We start from the raw sequence: 23,781 nt of genomic DNA, 5'->3' as shown, positions 1-23,781 counted from the left end.
CGGCGAGCACACACTCACTCTGTGTACAAAGACAATATGTAGGAGACTACTACGATCTTAAGCAAGGCGACAAAATGAATCTCCGCTCGCGACTGATACGGCCCAATTCAAACACAGTCAGCGCCATTTTGTTTTGACAAGCGGCTATCTCCTTCCCACCGCTCCACACAAACTTACACCCAATGTTCACCAGTTAAAATCTAAATTGGCGCAAATACGAACGCTTGTAGGAACATCGGAAATTAAGGGAGGACCAGACACGATTTTGTTTGCAGTCTAACGTGGTCCCAGGACGAAGTTACAAATATTTGACGTGTCAATTTTGTTAATATTGACCGAGAATTGCGGTTAATATTCCCGGCCCGGCCGACCTGACTGCGTGTTCAGTCACCCTTTAATTAAATGACTAAAACAGTCCCACTGTTAATTTATTAAGCACGGTTCTCGAACATAAGTTAACTTGAGTAAGAGAAGAGTTAGATCTCGTTGTCATTTCGTGAAATATCAATACACCTTCTATTTTAATTTCGTCTGTTTGCAATTTTGGGTCCAATAAAATGAACTCTAACAGAATCAAACAATTAATTGTGGATATATTTTTGGCAAACAATTGCACATTGATAAAAAATAAACAATGTAACAGCTTGTTAGGGCATATTGCTCGTTACCGCGCAGCTATTTATTTTCGAGTGGCAACATCGAAGAGTCCATAAACAAAAAAACACTTGGGCGACTGTTTTGAGAGACAACAATGCCGCGGCGCACTCCACGCGGAGTGTTAAGAGTGAGGTTTGGAGTAGGTGCTTACTTTTCGCGACGTAGGTATCTAGTAGGGGCTCTCGGCTCAGTATTTTCATTGTGTGCATTTAATTTTGAGTGCGCGAACTAGCTCGCTCTCCCGGGACGTATGTTTGCGAGGGTAATATTTGCTTCCGCTGTATAATTCAGCCGGCCGCCATATTTGCCAAAGAGCAATCATTTTAATATCGTGAGCCATCACATTAGGGCCGAGTGGGATACTCACTTTGTTGGATGGATTAATTTTTCAATTTTAATTAGATAGCTTTGAGGAAAAATTATGTTCGTATAATTTTACTCCATTCGTTTGATTGAGTTGAACCAATGAATACGTTATTACTTCTAAAGTAAATTAATGAGTTTTCCCTTTAAATATACTATTTTATTTTATTCATTTCCATTAAACATTGTAAATGAATTATTGTAACACTTTATGATTCTTGATTACATTAAACCTGACCCATCAAGTGAAGGTATCTATTAAATGGTTACTTACTCCACATTTTCGAATATGAAGTATCCAAACAATTGACATTTGTCGAGAATGCCATCGTTATATCGTAGTAGAAATGTAATACAGCGTGATGCAACTTTTGTACAAGATACATTCGAGAGGTAGAGAGATTGAGACAGGTATGTAAAGACAATGGTGCCTTGCGCCTCTATCATCAAAGGCCGTAAAGTAAGCAGCCAAACAGTAGAGTCGTAGGGTTAAGCACTGCAAGCGTAGTATGATTGCAAATTGCAGTCTATACATCCAAACTAATGCGGTAAACATACTCGTGGGCACTGATATATTTTCTTTTACCAAACTTTATGAAAGTAGTATGTCTGGAAATTAACGATAACATCAATCCAAGTAAATGCTATAGTCTCTGCCTACCTCTTTTCTTGCGGGTATGGTTTTATTTGAACATCAATGTATATTTTCTTACAAGTAACGCCATCTACCTTTGAATACATTATAACTTGATAGTTGACGTGAGTAAAGCAGTGTTTTAAAACTAAATTTCATCACTAGATGTCAGGACTGGTCACACCTTAAAACGTTTCTGAGTTTAAAGAAGAAGAAACTTAAAAGTTTCACGTAGGTGGCGCTTTTATAATTTTTTCATGTCGTGTAAAGCGAAAAGTTTTCTGGAGCTTAATATTATATGTTGTACAATGTCATAGAAATAAATGAATGGATAGATGCAATCTGACATAAAAGAAAATTACAAAATCCCAAGATACGGAAAACAGCTAGACAATACAAAATATTAAAAGATAAAATTGAAAACTTCTGTATGCTAGACAGATTTTTAAATGTACGAAATAGACACAAATAACACACAATTCTAAGAAATAAAGCCACGCATGTCTGAAATGTATTTTCATTTTCCTATTTATGAAAACGCTCACCTTATTTGAAGCTTGTTTACACTGAATGAGCTTTAGCCTGGAGACACACTGAGAGACGTTAAAGAAATTATAAATAACCCAATATTTTTTTTAATTAAATAATACAAGAAATTTGAAATTACGGTTTTGAATATTTTTGCTTTACGATTATTTATTTGATAATGTTTGCTATTACACTATAGGTTTTTAAGTTTCATATAAAAACTCAAATTAGTAAGGGTTTTTTAAATTTAAGATGGGATGAAAAGCTTGAAGGATGAAAAAATAAAAAGCTTTTACCTTGCTAAAATAAAACCAGAGTAATAAAACCTCCTGAAATCAACCTACACTAAACAAACGTATCACAAACAAATCTTATAGCATACCATTCCTTATATGAATATATCTGTACTAAAATTATAAAGAGGAAAGATTTGTATTTTTGTATGTACTTCATTCACACAAAAACTACAAGACCGATTTTAAAAATTCTTTCACCATTAAAAAGGTAATTTATCTGTGAGTAACATGGGCTATATTTTGTATTATTTTTTAATTTCGCACGAGCGAAGTCGCGAGCAACAGCTAGTTTATTAATATATCTAGTTCCTGGTAGATTATCTTTGGAATCAAGGTCGATATATCAGGTCGCATTAAACAAATACGTGTTAAGAACGGTGTTGAATATTTATCAGCACCCTCGCACACTCTCAGGGGGTATAAAATCAGTTTAGTTTACCGTCTACGCACATTCGATAAGGGTGAAGCTTAGAGAAAGTCTCAAAGGTGAGTATATTTAATTATTAATATAGATTCATAATTTTTATCGCAATTTATATTTAAATTTTTATCTCCTACACTAAAGTGTATGCTAAAGGCTGACATACACGGATCACGGATTATACCTGGTTGCTTTTTTCCTGCGATTTCAAATTGTCCCTGTATGGCTAACATTAATTCGATTAACAATCAGCTAGAAGTTATCTATGTATAATAATGATAAAATTCCATTTAACTTATATGTTAACTAACTTTACTTATTCAAATGCCTAAGCTCGAAATAAATACCGATTATATTAAAATAAAACTCGACTTAAATCACGTGTAAAATCCGTCGTGAAAAATAATTCTGTGTCTATACACTTTTCAGTTGAGTTAAGTCATGTTTTATAATTAATTTAAAAAAAGTAGCTTATAACATGCCCGTCGAAATCGTCCAGCCGTTTCGGAGATTACCCGAAACAAACGCGGCTAGCGGACCGATAGACAGATAGACAAAGTATTTTAATTGCGATTTTCGTTATCAGAAACGCATATACATCTTCCCAAAACCTGGATAATTCTCTTGATATTACAAACAGACACTTCAATTTTATTTTATGTATAGATATAGCTATAGTATAATGTCTTATGAAAGTTTTTAAAAAAATATATGTTTTAATTTTCTTCGAATTAACAGATGCTTAAATTAATTATCTCCATAATCATAACATTGTGGATGATTTCATCGTCACGGGGACATATTGGAGGTCAGATATCTATTCAGGATATCAGAGATATAAAACCCCAGCAGTACTGCGGTCCGGTATTGTCGAAAGCTTTGGCACTTATCTGTTACGTCGAGAAAGAAAAAGTTGGCAAACGTGCTGGACATAATTCCATCTATAGTAAGTATTGCTCGGGACTTCATCCACGTGATATAAATATATATCCTACGAAAAATAGCTTTCTAATGGTGAAAGAATTTATGAAATTGGCTGGGTAGCTTTTGAGTTATTTCAATACATACAAAAATACCAATCTTTCCTCTTTACCATATTAGTATAGATCATCTTTCTCCTTATCCTACTCCCGTAGTGGGAGCAGCAGGTTTTTGTCCTCCACATAACTCTATCATACGTCATCTCAGTCATCACTCCCTTTTTGATCATGTCACTTTTAACGTAATCCATCCATCTCTTTCTAGGTCTACCTTTGACTTCATTTAATATTCATTTTTATAGTTCCAGATGTAATCACGCCACCCCCTTACAAAGACGGAGTGGTACCTTATTGGCCCTGGATGTCAGCTGAGAAGGCAAGAAGTATGGGATTACAAGCGCGCGGGAAACGATTTGTAGTCGACGAATGCTGCTTCAAAGCTTGTAGTATTGACGAGCTCATGTTATACTGTTAAATACATTAACCCTTTCAATGCTGCTACGGATTTAATGTACAAATATTTATAATAAAGTATTAAAATGTCATTTACGGGTTTTAAACTGCAATATTTGACACAAATTCTCATCTATATTCTCTTCGGAAAAAAAAAGACAAGTGTCAAGGAATAGTAACAAATTCACTGCTAAATCCATGTGTTTACGTAAATCATAGTGGCATTTAACGTGTTATATGCTTTCCATATGTTTGTGTAAACGAAATGTAAATATAATTTAAGCATTGAGTAATAATAAATGTAATGTTGCAAATTATTTTTTCTTTTCATTTATCGTAATTATAGATTTATGTTTAAAATATTTAAAAGGGACTTTAGCCATTTTGACGTCGTTGGAACTTTAACATTATTCACTTCACTCTTTAAGGTTGAATTTGGCTGCAGGTTAATAAAACAACATTTTCATTATAAAACTTTTATTAAAAAAAAATCAATAAAATGAGAATTATGGCAAAGTCATGATGGGATAAAACTTAAACTAATTAATTATTGCCAATTAAAATAATAAAACATACACTATTATATACAGAATTATTATTATTAGACTTAACACAAGATAATCATTATTTCACTAAATAGAACCACACATGCATAGAGACCTAAGTCCGATGACGTCAACTGCAACCAACTAAGTTATTGTGGGCGCGTTGCACATTGAATTGAGATATACCCCATACATTGGCTGTTAAATAAAAAACAGCTAACATTTAAAAATTCGTCCAGCGATACCTATAAGGTGTTAATTAATTTTATTAAAAAAAAAACTCAGTTACAGAGTAAAAAATGTCATGATCGCTAAAAAAAAATTGTCTTGCACACTCATTGTAATGGTGAATATGATAAACCTTGACAGCCTTACAAATAAACGAGGTGTAAAGTTAAACTTAGGAATAAGCTGAGTATAAGCAAATATTAGTACAAATTTTATTTATACTTAGTTTATTTAACTTTATACCGCGTTTATTTATAAGGCTGTGAGTGTTTCAGTCTGTAAAATCTACCCTAAGCGGAGTCCTTTAGTGACTACTAAACGACCCTTAACGATTGTAATGTCATGAAACTTAGACAATAAACTTAAATGTTAATAAACCAGATTTTAATCCAGAGCACATTTACTTGCTATTTTCTTTCTTAAAATAAAAATCTTAAAACTAAAGAAATGTAGATAAAAACATAATTATTTTTCTTATGGCAACACCTTTAAATTCAAATTTAATTTTTGTTTTATAAATTAACTTCTATGAAATAAAATAGCATTTATTAGCATTAATATGAAAACTTTTCAAGTCAAATCTTATTTTTAATTGCATGCATATATTTATAAAGCCCCGGAATTATTTAGCCTTAAAAACCTAGATTAGTATTTATTGTAATTCTAACTTAATTACATTTCAAATAAATATCTCTTTTAGATTTTAATATAAAGTAAAAGATTGTACCAATATCTATCTTAGTTCCGAGTAACTTAAAAAAACAACCCAAATGGGTTACAGGTGAGTATGAGACACTTTTCTGTCTTTATTGTTCTGTCAGAAAATATGTAATACCAACATAAGCGGAGGAAATGACAAAAATAAAAGTATGTAATACCAACATAAGCAGAGGAAATGACAAAAATAAAAATATGTAATACCAACATAAGCGGAGGAAATGACAATAAGTAAAAAGACGACACAGTTATTTCCTACAAGGATTTTATGGCACTTTTTTGAAATTGACATCGCGCTTGCTAGTTTTTCTGGTTACTAAGCAAAATATTCTCAACTTTCGTAATTCTTCCACTTTGAAAACAAAATCAAACACTATCACTTTAAAAATTATAAAAATTGCAACATTCACTATACAATGGCCTTTCTCTAATTTGTCTAAAATGATGCTTTCGAGATGACAATGTTATTTCAAAAAATTGCCAAATGCTATAAGAGCCTTGTAGGTCTATAGCAGTGTTTATCAAACTTATTTCTTTCAGCGCCCCCCATTTTTATACAATATTAGTGAAATTAAAATTACAAATGCATCGCCCCTCTAACCCATATCAACGCCCCCCAATTATTTCTGGGGCTCTATAACGCCCCTCTCTAGGTTTCAAATGCCCCCAGGGGGCGTCATCACCCACTTTGAGAAACACTGGTTTACAGTATGACATCTGTCTAAAGGAATGTGGGAATATATACACTTACAATCCAATACATTAGTAAAGTAAACATTCAATTAAAACTTTTAATTAATTAAATAAGTAATACACATTGTCTTTAAATAAAAATATGTATGTATTTAAAATCTTTTGAAATACCTGTTTTTCATATACTATCCTTTTTTAAAAACAAACAGAAACATATGTTTATCGTCTATGGCGTAGTAATGACAGAATTTACCTTAAAAATAATTCCGTTTATTCCACAATTAAATCAAAATGATCAATATCTTCGCACATTGAGTTGAATCCTGCCGCCCATTCTTCTGCTTCTTTGTCCTGAAATTAAATTATAAATTACTACCTTTTGCCTACAAAACTTTTTTTTTATATCATAAGGTAGCAAAGCAGCAAACGGCGACCTAAATCCGCCAAAATGGCGAAGTGACCGCCGCCAAACATCCACAATTGCAGATGCGTTGTTTACCCTTATCCAACGGAGGAGGATACACACATAAAGTGGATATTTCTTTTTTCTATGCATCTCCTCCACCGTCAAATTCACTTCCCCTTCCCATCCTCTCCTTACAAGAAAAGGGCAAAGGGACTTAAATTAGGCCTAGACAAAATATAAGACGCCTTATTGTACTATTTATTCATTTAGTTTTAATTCACTAACCCTAATCCATTATTTTCTAGTTATTTTAAGTACTAACCAAATGGGTTTATTGTTATACATAATAAAGAACTTTTGTTTTGATTTTGCCCTCGAATTCTACAAAACGGATTTTAAAAAAAACCTTCGAGTTTATTTATTACATACAAAAATACATTAATATATACAGTTATAGGCTTTTCTTAAGCTATGTTGTTTCAATTGAAATACTAAATATTTAAAAATAATTTACCCTTAATTCGACAGTTTTTTTTATAGCAGAAACAGATTTTTTTGGATAAGAATTCAACTAGTTCAGTAGATATTTTAATTGGTTGATCATCACACTGGACACTATTGAATGAAGCGTTAAAGACATTGTATTAAAAAAGAATTTAAAAAAATGCTTACCTCTTTCTTTGAACGTTGTTTTGTTTTTTTCTTTTTCTTTAACTTTTTAGTCTGCGCTGATGGCATTTGGAATGTCAGATCGTCTAAGTTGTCTTCCTCTCCGCTGGAGCCTTCTTGTCCTTGGACTTCAATCTCCTGAGTGTCACTGGACTCGGAATGGTGTCGGAATGCTACTTTCTTTGCTTTACCATAACTCTTTCTTGGAGGCTGAAAATATAATGAAGTCATATTAAAAATACACTTACAACATTCTTATTCTACATTTAAAGCACCTTATTTCAGAATAAAGGAGATTTTTGGTACTATTGGACTTAGTCTCCATTAATTTTAGAATGAGAAATGTATGCTAAGCATTTCCCTTAACAATTAATTAAACCTTTATAAAATAGTTACATAATAACCTGATAACATTGAAAGAGATATTAGAACCTATTGATTTGGAAATGAATAATTTTACCTTAGAATGTATAACTTCCAGATCTTCAAATAAATGCACAGACTGGGAATCTTCCGGACTTAAATTAACATTACTTTGTTCTACTACATCTGTTTCTTCAGTAATTTCTTTGTCTTTTTCATGGAAAAGGTTCTTTTCGGTTATCTCTTCAAAAACTTCATTGATTACATTTCTATCTTTTTTCTTTGCCCTCAAAGGCATCCTTATTGGAAGATTTTGTGCATTAAATTCTTGTAAGATTGCTCTGGATCGAGGCCTGAATGCATTTACTCTGCCTTTTTTTACTTTAACTGGTGACACATTTTCTTGCTCTTGACTTTCATCAAAACCAAAGAAAGTAACATCTTTGTCTTTTTTATTTTCATGAGATTTTTTTGTTTTAGATTTTATTGGTGAGTTTTGTTGAACAATTTCTGTTGAATTTTCCTTATCGGACAAATCAGTAATCGTTCTTGATATTTTCTGTGGTGTATGAACAGAATTAGACACAATTTGTTCTTCGGAAAGTGCTTCTGTGTTACTATTATCAATTGCTGGATTTTTAACAGGCGTTGTTTTCGATTTTAATTTCTTCTGTGTTTGTCGCTCTACAACTTCTTTGAAGAATGAAATTATACTTGTTTGTTTCAATTTAGATGTTTTTTCTGTCTCTATTATCTCTGGTAGTGGTTCATTGTCTTCTGGTACCATGTTTGTATAAACATGTTTCTTCTTATTTTCAAAATTTATAAACGAGCATTCAAATGCTGGCGTCATATTTGCTTTTACGTACGTATTTACTTGCCATTTGATAGGTAATTGTTCGTATTCAGCTCTCCAAGGGGTAGCTGATGGATTTCTTGCTGACATATTCATACTACTACTGGCTACAGGAAGATCATCAAAGAAACTAATATCCTCTTGTATGTTTAAGGGATTGTTACGTACATCAATAGCACATATGTTCCGAGGTTCAGATGCTTGTCTTACATGGTCAGGGGAATTGACAGGGGAATAATTTAAGTCATTACAATTGTTAGTAATGGATATATCTTTTAGAACTATGGCTTCGACATTGAAAGAGTTGTAATTTGGCTGAAAACCATTGTTTTCTGTGTTACTTGGATTTTGATGTACACTTTTATCTATAGTATTATTTTTATTTTGAATTACATTTTCAGTTACATTATTTGTAATTTGAGGTACATCTTTAATGTTATTCACAGTTGGTTTGGGTTTATTTTGAGATTGTAATGTTGTTTTGGTTTGGTGATTAGCTTCAGATTTTTTAGATAAAACGTTTTTCAAATCTGCTAATGATTTTGCAACATTCTTTTCATATTTACTTTTGTAAACAGGTTTAGGCTTATCTTGTTTTTTAACAATTCTTTTACGTTTTTTCTTTTGCGGCGGAGGCTCCTGTTCGGGATCAAAGGTGAATTCATACACATCAAGGTTATTGGCACTTCTTTTCTTAGCATCTTTTTTCTGGTCAAGTAATCTGAAAGACTGGTCTTTTTTGATCATCCTATTCTTAGCTATTTTATTTACATCTCTACAAGGTGATGTACATAAGCTTTGTTTGAGATTTGAATCTTTTGCATTATTATTGGTATCAGCTTGTTTTTTCCTTGTATTAGGGATTTTCTTGCTTTCTTTTTGTTTTTCCTGTACAGGCTTAGTTAGTTTACGTTTTGTTGATCTTAGGTTTCTTTTTGGTTTTTCCATTGATGGATTATAACTGCTGTTATCAATACTACTATTTTTAGAACTTTCTGTTGACATAGATTTTGTGTATGAGGTCTGCAGATTTTTATTAGTGTTTTCAATCATTTTACTATCAAATATAGCAGACATTTGTTTTTCAATTTGCACTATTGGAGTACTTGCCTGTATTGGTTGAACAGGAATACATTTACTTGGGCTTATAAAATGATTATCAAATTTAGATGGAAGACGGCATATCCTTTTAGGACGACTGTCAGTAATTTGGGTCTCCACAACTTTCTCACATACTTGTTGCATTGGTTCAAAAACAGTAATTGGCTTCTTCTGTAATACCCTAGAAAGTTCTGGTTTGCTGATTGGTACATTACTTTTTAAGTTTAAAACTTGATTTTTACTAATATCTGGCACCTTTTGAATTCGTTTCTGACGAACTTTCTCGTTTTCTTTCACATCAACAGTATTCACATTTTTTGCTTTCATTTTTCTTGTTTGCATCCTAATTTTAGGAGAAGTCAAGGGGTCATTGTCGTCTGACGCCGAATTGGTTTTGTCAGCTAAAGGTTTTCTGGGCACCTTAGCATTTGTAATAACACTTTTTTTGATTGCCTTAGTTGCAATAAAAGTGTTTTCCTTCGATGTTGTAATGTTTTTAATCCTTTTAGATTTTGGCGGCATGATGTATTCAGTTGACACAAGCACAAATTCACAAACGCAGTAAACGAAAACAGCAACAAATATACCTTACATGATTTTACACTACTACTACTTCTATAAAACTGCAGGATAATTGTTTAGTAATCATTAAATCGATGTTTAATAATAAGTTGAAGTTAATCCAAACTTTGTTTTCTAAACTTTCGCTCGTTTTTTTGCATTTGACAAGTGGATGATGTTGTTATAAATTATTTTTAATGGCAAAGAGTAAATACTGAAGTTAAACTGCGTACCGGTGTACCAGATCAACCTAGTACAAAACTAAAATAAATGTTTATATTAAGGTATACCTGCATCAAGTTAAATTGTGAGTTATCAGGTATATTTAAAGAAATACAAAATGAATGTAATATTTTATGCGTGTAGGGTTTATCTTTCACGAACCTATAATGAATTATTTTACATGTACCCAACTCTTGCTCTTTGCTTATACTATTTTGACATTTATCAACTCATTTTCTAACTTCTCGATCCGTTAAGATTTTAAAAGTTTGAACTTGTTTTACGAATATGTTTCAAGTATTTGTTAAAGTTGTAATGTGCTTTAAGAACCATTGTGCTTAAATCATAAGTGCAAAATGATCTAATCATTTGTATAGTATCTTTAACTTTCCTTTTCAGACATTATTTTATAAAGCGACATCTTACATTTTGTATAAACGAAAACAGAATTAACGTAGTATGTATTTACTCACATATCCGAATTTTACAAAATACTGAACCGATCGACATAAAATCCAGTGAAATGGAGTTATTTGACAGCAATAAGAAAATTGTAATTGTTGTATGTAGATTTTGACTATAACATAACGACAAACACCTCGAGTATTTTAAACTTACAAAGATGGATTGTGAGAATAATAAAAGTACCGTTGATACGGTCCAAGTGGCTCTGAGAATTAGGCCCTTAATGCACGAAGAAATAAAACGTGGATGCGATGAATGTATATCTGTCGTTACTGGGGAGCCCCAAGTTCAAATAAAAGACCTTGCATTCACATACAATTATGTATTTCCACAACATATCACACAACAAGAGTTTTACGATACTGCAGTAAAAGGACTTATTGAAAAAATATTTCAAGGTACATAATTTTATATGAATGAAATATTTATTTATTCTTTACTTAAACTATTGCTAATAAATTAATCTTGTAATTTCTTATAATGTGTTTTTTTTTTTAATTTAATGTGTTTATTTAGGATACAATGTAACAATATTAGCTTATGGACAAACTGGATCGGGAAAAACATACACAATGGGAACAAATTATTCAGGCGAAGGTGATTCAACAAAGTTAGGTAGGACACCAACTTTAAAAGGTAATTGTTTGACAAAAATGGAATATTTAATCATCAGAATAAATGTCTTTTAGGTATAATACCACTGGCAGTTGCCGATATATTTGACTTCATAGATGTGAATGAGACCAAGTTCAGTTTCAAAGTGACAGTTTCATTCATGGAGCTATATCAGGAGCAGTGCTACGACCTGCTCTCGGGCAAGGAGCGCGCACACAGCATCATTGACATCAGAGAGGATATCAACAAAGGTGTACACTTGCCAGGTAAATACAAGTCCCTTAGTTCAGTCAGAGATACATACAGTTAGGGAGTCCCTTAGTAACTATTAAATGTATGATATACACATTATCTGTATAATGACTTAGCAATCATTAATCAAATGATTTGGTCTTTGGTATGTTCAGTTCTTATTAGATTTTCAATTTCCTGTAGGTATCACAGAGCTACCGGTAACCTCTACTGCGGAGACAATGAGTGTGTTGGAGAAGGGTTCCATTGGCAGAGTGACGGGATCCACTGCTATGAACCAAGCATCCAGCAGAAGTCATGCTGTCTTCACTATTGTGGTCGCTAAAGAGAGTAAGACTGACAAGTGAGTGGATCAGCATGTAAATATACTTTCTTTTATTTTATTCTTTATATTCACAATAAAATTGTCTAATCTATTCTAGAAACCTTGCAACTACTTCGAAATTTCACTTTGTGGATTTAGCTGGATCAGAGAGAGTTAAAAAGACTAAGGCAAGTGGTGAAAGACTTAAAGAAGGTGTAAAGATAAACCAAGGTCTGCTGGCGCTGGGCAACGTGATATCTGCGCTGGGCGACGGCACCAACAGGAGCTTCATCAGCTACAGAGACAGCAAGCTGACGAGGTTGCTGCAAGGTATGTGGTGTATCTGATGCTGTGTGTATGTTGTGTGACGCTCTGTGACTCTGTGTGACTCTGTGTGACGCTGTGCAGACAGCCTGGGCGGCAACTCGCTGACGATGATGGTGGCGTGCGTGAGCCCCGCCGACTACAACCTGGACGAGACGGTGTCGACGCTGCGCTACGCGGACCGCGCGCGCCGCATCCGCAACAAGCCCGTCATCAACCAGGACGCCAAGGCCGCGGAGATCATCAGGTCATACACCACTTCATACACCAGCTCATACACTCAAACATGCACCTGTCATTTGTTATAACTCATTTATATTACAGATTAAACAACTTGGTGAATGAACTGAGACTTCAGCTGGTAGGAAAACTGCCGACCATCACTGAACATGGTGATGAGCATATAAAAGAAGAATTAGAAACGGAAAAAGCAAAATATGCGGATCTTTTGAAGAAGCACAAGCAAATGACTGAGCATCTTAGCAATGTGTTGATAGAGAACACGAATTTATGTGAAAAGGCGCTACTGGCGGAAACTGCTAAAGATAAGATAGAAAGAAAGTTAAATGAACTGACAGAACAATGCAATCAAACTATAGATAATTTGAATACAACTGACAAAGTCCCTGATGATGAACAAAAGACGAGTGTTGTTGATTATCTTAAAGAAATAAAGGGACGGTTAGAGGATTTACAATTCGTTAATATGAAGACTAATGAAGAACTAATTGACCATGAGATTAAACTATCTTATATTAAAGAAGAGAATGACAGTGAGAAAGTGGATGATGGAGTCCCACTAAATGAAGATCAAGCTGCCATAGAGGAGGAGAAACGAGCAATGGGACAGGTAAACTTAAATTAATTACCTGTAATACTAATTCTATACAAAAATATTGACCTTTTTCTTTACAGGTGGCATTGAATCAAGAATTGCAAGAGTTAAATCGAGCTATGGCTATCAAAGCTTCTGTAGTTCAAGCTATATTGGCTAGTAATAAAGATGTTATAGAAAGCCACAATAACTTAAAAGAAAATGAGGAGAAGATTAATCAACTAGAGAAGGAAAGAGACGAACTCATGCAGCAGCTGAAACAGACTAAGGTATTGTAAAGTCTAAACTATGTGACCTATTTGCATAACAAAATAAGTAATAAATAATGATAGAATTTATTGTGAAACTTTTTACAGACAAGGAACTCTACACAAGATGACCTTCGTACCAAGCTGTCCACCTTGGAGACGGAGATATCTGATCTGAAGAAGAAATGCCAACAGCTTGCAAACATCATCAAAATAAAGGAAAAGAACGAAGCCAAGATCGCCATACTTAATGCTGAATTGCAAGCTATGAAAGCTAATAAGGTAGGCTTTATATATGTAGATTTCACACTCCTTTTGCCACAGAAAATCTTGTGTTTTATAGTAACACTAGCTTCCGTCCGTCCGACTCCGCCCGCGTGGTATTTAAAAAAAAAACAAGTAACTTATGTGTTATTCCAGACTATATTATCTATGCCAAATTTAATCGAAATCCGTTCAGTCGTTTAGGCTACAAACAAACATCCATCTAAATTTTCGCATTTGTTATGTTAGTAAGATTTACTCAAAGACTACTAACCATTTTCCAGGTTAAAATAATAAGACAAATGCGTGAAGAGAGTGAAAAATTCCGCAAATGGAAGGCTGATAACGAGCGAACAATGCTGCGTCTACGTAATGAAGACAGGAAACGTGCCAACGCGATGGCGAAGATGGAGTGTCTGCACGCGAAGCAGCGCAACGTGCTCAAGCGCAAGATGGAGGAGGCCGTCGCCGTCAACAAGCGCCTCAAGGTACACAACACAACAACACAACACAACACAACAATACAACACAACACAACACAACACAACACAACACAACACAACACAACACAACACAGCACAGCACAGCACAACACAACACAACACAACACAACACACTCACATACACAATACATTTCACATCTTCCACCGTCCTTTCACCATTGCTCTAATCTACGTACATTGTTTCTATCAGGAAGCTCTGGACAGACAGAAACAATCAAACATGAAACGCAACGCCAAAGGAATTGTCAAAACTGGCGCCATCCAGCAGTACATTGAACAGGAACTTGAAGTACATCTCAGTATTGTGGAAGCTGAGAAATCGCTAAATGAACTAATGGAATACAGGTAATGTAATTCCTAATTCGTATGAAATATTACCCGCAATTTAAATCGATGGTCTAAAAGGGGTGGCGAGGGGATTTAAACATTTTAACGCAATTCAAACACTAAGGGCCTGTCCCACCACCGGCTGATATAGGCTCACATAGCTTAAAAATGTCGTCACTGTCAGACAAAGAAACAAAATCCGATATTTCCGTCTTATATTTTACACGTTGGATTGTTATCAGACAATTAACAATTTTGTAGGACAGGCTACTTTTCAAAATAAATCCATAGATAATAAATGACTTACGGCCGAATTCTGAAGCGAGTTTACCACAATGTACACTTTCCTCCGTAAGCGCTGCTTACAAAATTTAATATTAATGTGATTTAGCGTTTAAACGAGACCATTAAAAGTCTTAACTAAGACGCTGTCAAATTTAATTGTCATTTCACTATTCAGCTGTTGGATTTACTACATTACTTTTGAATTATATATTGTTTCGCCAACTGGGAGAAGGTGAAACATAGTAAGTGCATTTTCAGAGCGTGGGTGACAGAACAGATAGCGGTATTCAAGAACAATCCAGAGGATGAGGGCAACAGAGAGAAGTTGGCGGAGCTGGAGAACGACCTTGCGCTGCGCAAGGCGCAGATATCCGATCTGCAGCAGAAGATGTTAATTGCTGATCAAGGTAAGGTGGAATAGCATATCTACGTATACTTCTATACTAATATTATTAAGAGGAAAAAAAATCGAGTTTTTCTTTTTTTTTTAAATAACTCAAATTTTCTGATTTCAAAAATTATTTCGCCATTAAAAAGCTATGTTATCAGTGAGTAACATAGGCTTTATTTTCTTTAATTTTACGGGGACGATGTCTCGAACATCAGCTAGTATTGTTTATACTAATATTATAAAGAGGAAATATAAAATAATTTCAGAAAATAAGACCCGCACTCAGTGGGATAACATACAGTCGATGATCGAAGCTAAGGCGGCGCTAAAATGTCTATTCGAGTTGTTGGTGGATACGAAGAGAGATTTACAGAACAAGAGTGAGAAGGGATACCAGTCCAGATACGAGGAGGTGAAAGAGAAGTATGACAGACTGGTCGTAGAGTTTGAGAACAGGAAGACTGAGCTTGAGGCTCAATTAGTTAAAGTAAAACAGCAGTGTGAAGAGAAGGTAAGAAAGTGCTCATTATCTCTCTGCCTCACTTTTTTATTTATTTATTTATTGCAATTAAATTATACAAACATTATACAAACATCTAAATATAGTAACAACAATGTACCCCTTCGGATGTGTAATATAATGAGTACAAATGCAGCGAAACAAACTTTGGGAACAACAACATAATGCACCTAAAACCATATCATATTTGCAGCTTAACACTTTATAACACAAAAACAACACAACGAAACAAAAAAAAAGTAGATAGAGTTACCCTATATATAATAAAAAGCACTTTGTTATGCAAGATTTAAGTAATCATAGCATGTTTTTGATGATTTATTTCTTAATGAGAATCCCTATATTTCTGACAGGCCTTTCTGTTTTCACGCTATTTAATTTGGGAGAGGTTAAATTAGAAAAAAATATTATGCATGAAAAGGAAAAAACACAAGACTGCAAAGAAACAAAATTGCCTTAGTAATGGTATTTGTTAGTTGTTGTCATTTAAGCATTTGAATAGAACAAAGTATGGGTGAAGCCGCACGGGAATAGTTACTTTTTAATTATTCCATTTATTTTGAAAGTGATTTACACAAATAATGTTGTAATCAGGTGAGTTTCTTGCTGGCGTTGCAACGCGGCGTGTCGGTGCGCGGGGAGAAGAGCGAGGCGTGCAAGCAGCTGCAGGCCGTCATACAGTACCAGCAGGACCGCCTCGACCACCTCGAGATTGAAAACGTACGTAAAAGCGAAGGAAATCAGTATTAAATTGATATCGGCAGCCAAAAAACCACATTACGTTGGTAAAGTAATAATTAAAAATATATAATAATTGCTATAAAATCTAATACATATTCTTTCGTACGCATCCCGCGCTTAACTATTTCATCTATTTTTTATGACAAAAAACATGTCTGTCACCAGTATATTTGCACTAAACAAGTATTCTATTACAGTGAATAAGAATATAAAAAAAAAATATTAGTCCCCTCCTTTTGATCATTAATCTCCCCCTCCTAGATCTGGCTACGCCTATTAGTTAAAAGTAGTGTTTGCATTACAAAATGGTGTTATTTTTCAGAAAAAGTTATCGGATGAACTAGAGGAGCTGCAGTCGTTGTATGTGAATGGCAAGCGGCAGAAGAAGCAGCACGTGTACCCTGTCGCTGATGATGACGTCGACTCGGAGAAGGACCCCGACTGGGTCGCCACGCCATTGTTCAAACGGATACAAGTATGATGGTTTCCTTATACTATATTTTATGTTTGTTACGCTAGCAATTGACCACAATCCTACCTAATGTTGAGTCATGAAACGAAAGAGGGCACACGCTAACTTAAATACTTATTCACTTTACTCTTAAAGTCCCCTACTTCATATTTGATCATCTGATCATAATCGATAACGCTAAAAAACACTTCCTTGTTATGTAGAATGTCAACAATCGTAGTAATAGTATATTTTTAAATGATACTTTTTTTTTATCAAAAAGCCTTACACTTACTATTCGGTTTAGGATACATATTTCATGATATTTAGCGTGAAAAAATTGAATAAAATTACCAAAGGATTAAAAAATACATCCACATCTCTGATAAATTTAGTCGCGTACAATTAAGTTCTTTCGGAGATACTAACAAACATTACTATAAACTTCGGCTTTTATAATATCAGTAAGATTTGTTTCAGGCTCAACGGTCTCGACTTAAAATGAACTGGTCAGTGAACGACGCGGAGACAGCGCGCGCTACCAAACGTAACTACGAAGGTGTCCCGCACTGCGCCTGCCGCGGCTCCTGCTCCACCAAGATCTGCGGCTGCGTGAAGAGCGGCGTCGGCTGCGGCGCCGTCTGCCGCTGCCAGCACGCGCTCTGCAAGAACCGCAACCACACGCTCGCCGACGACAAGGAGAACCAGGTACGTTGCCACACCCACATCACACCCGTCAGTCGCGCAGCACACCTACATCACACCTGTCAGTTGCCTACCACACCTACATCACACTTGTCAGTTGCCTACCACATCTACCTCACACCTGTTAGTTGCCTACCACACCTACATCACACTTGTCAGTTTGCTAGGACACTCACATCAAACCTGTCAGTCGTCCAGCACACCTACATCACACCTGTCAGTTGTCTATGACACCTACATCACACTTGTCAGTTTGCTATGACACCCACATCATACCTGTCAGGCGTCCATCACACCTGTCAGGCGTCCATCACACCTGTCAGGCGTCCATCACACCTACATCACACGTGTCAGTTGTCTATGACACCTACATCACACTTGTCAGCTGCCTATCACACCCACATCACACCTGTCTATTGACTAGTAAGTTAATGACTAGGCTATAGTCAATCATGCTGACCCAACACAGATTGACTTCATACATATGACTAAATTTCTCTGCTGATTTTCAGATTGCATCACAAAATTTTCCACAGTAATAACGTTAGATAAATATACATATTAAATTTGAGCGTTATACGTGGGATTTTAACCTAAAACCAGCATATTATAAGTCACCACCGCTATTATATATAAACTAAAATAAAAGCCTGGAAATGTTAAATTCTTATATTTCTGCTTTTCTCTTCCAGAATTCAAGTCCCGAAAACACAGATATGAACATCACCCCGCCGTCGTACTTTGATAACCGGTCAGTAGACACAAGAATCTTAACAAACAAAATTCTCTTAACTGTCAAGCTTTTTAATTCTACTAAACTGCAATTTTCATTTTCAGGGATAGTCTGGAAGCCACATATGTCAAGAAAAAGAAGTGTTTTTTCTTCCCTGACGAACAGAACGAAATTAATAAAGGTGAGTTTGAAACAGATACATTAAAAACGACTGAGTTGACAATCTATTATCTATCTCTTTCTATCTTGTGTACTTGTAATAACTAGTTCTTATTTTATTACTAACATTCGGATATCTGTACATCCATTATTAATAATTATTAATTTCTTTTCAGACTGATGACAAGAAGACTGTAATGTAAAAATTAATTTATTCTTTTTATTTTAAGCATTAACTTCATGGAAAAATATAATTGAAGTTTTTATTTTGACGATTTGTCTTTTATTCGGTAGGTAAATAAAATATTGAATAAGCTTTTGCGGTTTATCAAACATACTATTGTCATGTTTAATTCCCTGAGTTGACTGATAATAAAAACGCTATTTATCTTTATAATCTTTTCTTTCTGCAATTTTTCCTTATAATATAAGGTGGCAAACGAGCAAGCGGCCACCTGAATCCGCCGAAATGGCGAATTGACCACTGCCCAGAAATCCGCAATAGCAGATGCGTTGCCTGCCCTTAATCGACGAAAGAGGATACGCATAATAATAGTGTATTTCCTCTTTTTTGCGTCTTCTCCACCCATAAATCCGCTTTTCGTTCACATATTTTCTTTTTAAGAAAAGATTGGAAAGGGATTAAAATTAGGCCTCCGGCACCACAATCATCAGACGAAACGCAGAATTGCTCCCACTTCACGCCTGTCATGATTGTTTTATTAAAAGGATGTGATTGTGGAAATGGTAAAAAAACAACAATTATAATAAATTTAAAATTTATTCACAAGTTCACTAGACAATTTCATAAAATGGTCCACATCAAATGATGTTGCAGCATTATATACGTAATTTATTACGTTTAACATATGGTACGGAATAAAATTTATCATCTACATATATCTACGATTAATTTACACTAAGATTAGTATATTATAAGTTACTTAACACTAAATAAGCTCATTGTTACAAAAAAATAAACTTATAAATCATCTTGAATTCAATTGACGGCATTTGTTCAGTCTGGAAAAACAATAAAAATAAAATGATTTAGTTTGGCGTCATATGCATATTGTCTATTATCTGTGTGCAAACTTATTTTGTCTGACACTGCCTATCTACAAGCAAACACGGAAATATTTTTAAATCTCGTTAGTTTAATCATTATAATCAATTGGAAATATACTATAAAATAAGGAGAAAAAGTTGGCTTGCAAAAATATAATATTTAGGAACTACGTATATCATTATTTTTTTTACAAGTATATTTATTATTAGCTATGGATTATAAAAACTAACCTTTATTATATATCATTTGATTGTTCATCAGGAAAGAAGAAACATTTCTTTTTCTTGACGTACGTCGCATCGAAGTTATCTCTGGAAAAAGAAAATAAACATAATATTTACTACGATTTCTATTATATTAAATACTATACAATCTACGATCTTCATACTATTAACTATAATGAAATCTATTTTATATTATAACATTGTGTGCTAATTTACATTAAAACATTTAAATTCCTATTAAAAACACTATGTCCATAACATGTTTGTGAATAAGGCAGTTGGCAGTTACAAATACATTGGTAGGAATAAAAAAACGTGTCAACAAATTTGACAAGCATCAGGCATAGTTCTGCATATCAGATCTTGCCACAAACTACATAATAAAATTCAGTAATTTGTAAATAACTACATACATGAGACAATGAATGTGATAAGAAATGCTTTGCAGAACTATGCACTTACACAACTCGCGCTAAAACGTCTTTTGGAATATTTGCCAAGCGCCCGATAGCTTTTTACATATTTTGTCAATGTCGTTATTCCTTAAATAGAAAATATTACATTTTAATACATTTAGCAACATCTTCGCGTTAAAATTTCCTCTTGATTATACACAACACATCAAAACGCTTTAGAAATCAAGACAGTAAGGGCATAGTTCGGCAATACGTGGAGAAATTTATTTAACCTGCCAAATCAATAATTTCAAGATGTTGCCGACGACATTATAAGTGGCCAAATCCAGTCCGTATTGTAGTATATTATCTGCACAGTAAGTGGACACGGGGGCCACACAGGCGTGGTATAACAGCAACGAGAGCATCCATCGCTGCTTTTGTTTGACACTCTTCATTCTCGGCTCAGACAAAAGCGGCAACAGACCATTCCGTCGTCCACTTTGTTGTGGACTTTTGTCGTTCGTTATCTTTTGCTTGTGTGAAATCTCGCTCAATTCCTGTGACGATTCAAATCTAAACACGTTCAAAGCCTTAGAGCTAAGTAGGAGGGTGTCAGACAACATACGACAATGTAACAACACTCACCTTTTGTCAAAGAATGATGGAAATGTTGTGTCCTGTGCGCCGTCGGAACTTGTCGGCTGAAAAAGAAAGATATTTCTTTAAATGTAAGTTAAAAAAATAAACCACAATACTGGATTTTAATACTGATGAACTGGACAACCGATATGTTTGTTGTAGGTGTCCTAGGCAACTGACAAGTGTGTTGTAGGTGTGCTAGATAATAGACAGGTGTGCTGGACGACTGACAGGTGTGATATGGGTGTCATAGCAAACTGGCAAGTGTGATGTAGGTGTCATAGACAACTGACAGGTGTGATGTAGGTGTGCTAGGCGACTGACAGGTGTGATGTAGGTGTGCTGGGCGACTGACAGGTGTGAAATGGACGTGGCAACGTACTTGGTTCTCCTTGTCGTCGGCGAGCGTGTGGTTGCGGTTCTTGCAGAGCGCGTGCTGGCAGCGGCAGACGGCGCCGCAGCCGACGCCGCTCTTCACGCAGCCGCAGATCTTGGTAGAGCAAGAGCCGCGGCAGGCGCAGTGCGGGACACCTTCGTTGCTGCGTTTCGTCGCCCGCGACGTGTCAGCTTCGTTGGCAGTCAAATTCATCTTTAGGCGAGTGCGTTGAGCCTGTAAGAAGACAGGAATGATAGGTGCATACCACGATAAGTCCAATTAAGTCAAACAATGATTAAGGAAAGATACAAGGGAAAAGGAGTAGAACATCTTGGGTTAAAAACCTTCTCCAATCTTAGAACGAAAGTACGTAATCTATAGTTTGAGCTACAGTGTCCAGAGTTCAAGTTGTTATGATGATTGCCGTAACTCGCAAGATGACTTTATACGAAGCTAACTTTCGCCCGCGACTCCGGTCGCGTGGTATTAAAAAAAAACAATAGTAGCCTGTGTGTTCTTCCAGACTATTCTCTACATCTATGACAAATTTCATCGAGATTCGTACAGTAGTTTAGGCAATTATTAACAAACATCCATCCATCAGAACATTCGCATTAATAATTTATAATATTAATAAAAGGTACCTGTATACGTTTGAACAATGGCGTGGCTCTCCAATCGGGGTCCTTCTCCGAATCCTCGTCATCATCTTCCTCGTCAGTGACAGGGATAGGAGTATGTTCTATCTTCTTCTGTTCTGTGCTGGTCTTGTTCCGCTTCTTTCCCCTTCTACTGTTAGATTGATATTCTTCCAGTTCATCTGCTAACTTTTTCTGAAAGTAAACGGGTTCCTAAATAATTAGTTACATTGGACAACAAATTTAAATAAACCAGATTTACATGAACTGAAAGAAACAGAGTTGTTAAACAAAGATCACAGCCCCTCCTTTAGAATATTTAATAATTAACTAACTATCTAACTAACTTAATAAGTAAGTCGTCAGCGATCCTCAAGTATTATATATCGTCAAGTGTTGATGATGTTTTTACGTACGTTCTCGATCTCGAGGTGGTCGAGGCGGTCCTGCTGGTACTGTATGACGGCCTGCAGCTGCTTGCACGCCTCGCTCTTCTCCCCGCGCACCGACACGCCGCGTTGCAACGCCAGCAATACTCGCAACTGGAAATTAAAAGACATCTTCGTAAAACTTCATATGGTACTACAAATATCTATATCTATAGTAATATTACAAAGAGGAATGATTTGTATTTTCAGATTTTTACATGTATTAAAATGACTAAAAAACTTCTGGATCAATTTCGAAAATTCTTTCACCATTAAAAAGCTACGTTATCATAGGCTATGTTTATTATTTTATTTTTTTAAATTCCACGCGGATAAAGTCGCGAGAAACAGGTAGTGTAAACTATAATAGTCGATAGTTATTGTTGGCGACGTAGTAACTAATAGTTTATTATCCCAGCTGCTTTTCGGCAGCGTTTACTACTGGCTCACACTTGGACAGCAGCGCTCAACGACTGCGCTGGCATTCAACTTGCATAATGTTGACACTAACTGGCGCCAGTGAATCTATATTAACTATTACTAGCAAAAATACCTAAAGCCTGCATACACTTTCATCTCTCTATAGCTAAAGCGGAATACGTATGGAAAATACAGTTTAAAGTTTTTTTTAAAGTATCAAAGTTGAAAACGGACCTTTTCCTCACTTTGCTGTTTCACTTTGGCTAGTTCCCAATCGTATTCAGTCTTACAATTCTCAAACTCCACGGCCAGTCTATCGTAGGCCTCCTTCACCTCCTCGTATCTGGACTGGTATCCCTTCTCACTCTGGTTCTGTAGATCTCTCTTCGTATCCACCAACAACTCAAATAGACATTTGAGAGCTACTTTAGCTTCCAACATCGACTGTATGTTGTCCCATTGAGTGCGGGCTTTATTCTCTGTGAAGAGATGAATTTTAACAATATAACTAAAAAAATATTTTGTGCTTATGTCAATCTATGGTATACTAATATTATAAAAAGGAAAGATTTGAATTTTTATATGTTTTGGAATAACCCATAAACTACTCAGCTGAAATAATTCTCTTTCACCTATTAAAAAGCTATGAATTATTTCTTTTATTTTTTTTTTTTTATAAGAGTAGGGGGCAAACGAGCGGCGGGAACACAAAGGTGGTCAACGACGCCCATGGACATCCGCAACACCAGAGGAACTACAGATGCGTTGCCGGCC

At 35.1% G+C, this 23,781-nt stretch overlaps 3 protein-coding genes and 1 long non-coding RNA gene across 8 annotated transcripts in view; 2 read left to right on the top strand and 2 right to left on the bottom strand.

Annotated features, from left to right (window-relative positions):
* The first annotated feature begins 2,937 nt into the window (after positions 1–2,937).
* LOC106110470 lies at positions 2,938–4,364 on the top strand. Its single transcript, XR_001226089.1, has 3 exons — positions 2,938–2,964; positions 3,638–3,845; positions 4,182–4,364. It is a non-coding gene; the product is annotated as an uncharacterized LOC106110470 (long non-coding RNA).
* A 1,346-nt stretch (positions 4,365–5,710) lies between these two features.
* LOC106110491 lies at positions 5,711–10,642 on the bottom strand. Its single transcript, XM_013292340.1, has 3 exons — positions 8,051–10,642; positions 7,594–7,800; positions 5,711–6,866 (listed from the first exon to the last, which is right to left on the bottom strand). Exons 1-3 carry the CDS (start codon positions 10,430–10,432, stop codon positions 6,786–6,788), a joined length of 2,670 nt encoding a protein of 889 aa, XP_013147794.1. The 5' UTR covers positions 10,433–10,642; the 3' UTR covers positions 5,711–6,785.
* Positions 10,643–10,980: 338 nt separating this feature from the next.
* Positions 10,981–19,082, top strand: LOC106110501 (chromosome-associated kinesin KIF4-like). Its single transcript, XM_013292355.1, has 19 exons — positions 10,981–11,556; positions 11,675–11,773; positions 11,848–12,039; positions 12,209–12,368; positions 12,448–12,659; positions 12,738–12,900; positions 12,978–13,503; positions 13,569–13,757; positions 13,845–14,018; positions 14,285–14,488; positions 14,694–14,848; positions 15,374–15,522; positions 15,773–16,017; positions 16,621–16,746; positions 17,090–17,242; positions 17,699–17,926; positions 18,616–18,674; positions 18,761–18,837; positions 18,992–19,082. The coding sequence occupies exons 1-19, from the start codon at positions 11,316–11,318 to the stop codon at positions 18,994–18,996; spliced, it is 3,357 nt and encodes a 1,118-aa protein (XP_013147809.1). The 5' UTR covers positions 10,981–11,315; the 3' UTR covers positions 18,997–19,082.
* A 521-nt stretch (positions 19,083–19,603) lies between these two features.
* LOC106110497 (chromosome-associated kinesin KIF4-like) overlaps positions 19,604–23,781 on the bottom strand; it is a 12,046-nt gene continuing 7,868 nt past the window's right edge. Inside the window, exons 13-19 of one of the 5 annotated variants that reach the window (XM_013292347.1) lie at positions 23,242–23,486; positions 22,576–22,701; positions 22,166–22,354; positions 21,528–21,755; positions 21,152–21,207; positions 20,115–20,195; positions 19,604–19,838 (exon numbers count right to left, since the gene is read on the bottom strand). In XM_013292347.1, the coding sequence (XP_013147801.1) occupies positions 20,120–20,195; positions 21,152–21,207; positions 21,528–21,755; positions 22,166–22,354; positions 22,576–22,701; positions 23,242–23,486 (920 nt within the window). In that variant the 3' untranslated portion in view covers positions 19,604–19,838; positions 20,115–20,119. The other 4 variants (XM_013292348.1, XM_013292349.1, XM_013292346.1 and 1 more) reach the window with 4 other exon arrangements.

The sequence above is a fragment of the Papilio polytes genome, unplaced genomic scaffold (genome assembly GCF_000836215.1).
Source record: "Papilio polytes unplaced genomic scaffold, Ppol_1.0 DF820622.1, whole genome shotgun sequence".
Classification (NCBI taxonomy): Eukaryota; Metazoa; Arthropoda; class Insecta; order Lepidoptera; family Papilionidae; genus Papilio; species Papilio polytes.
Note: the sequence above shows the minus strand (reverse complement) of the source record. Positions and strands in the feature narration are given on the sequence as shown.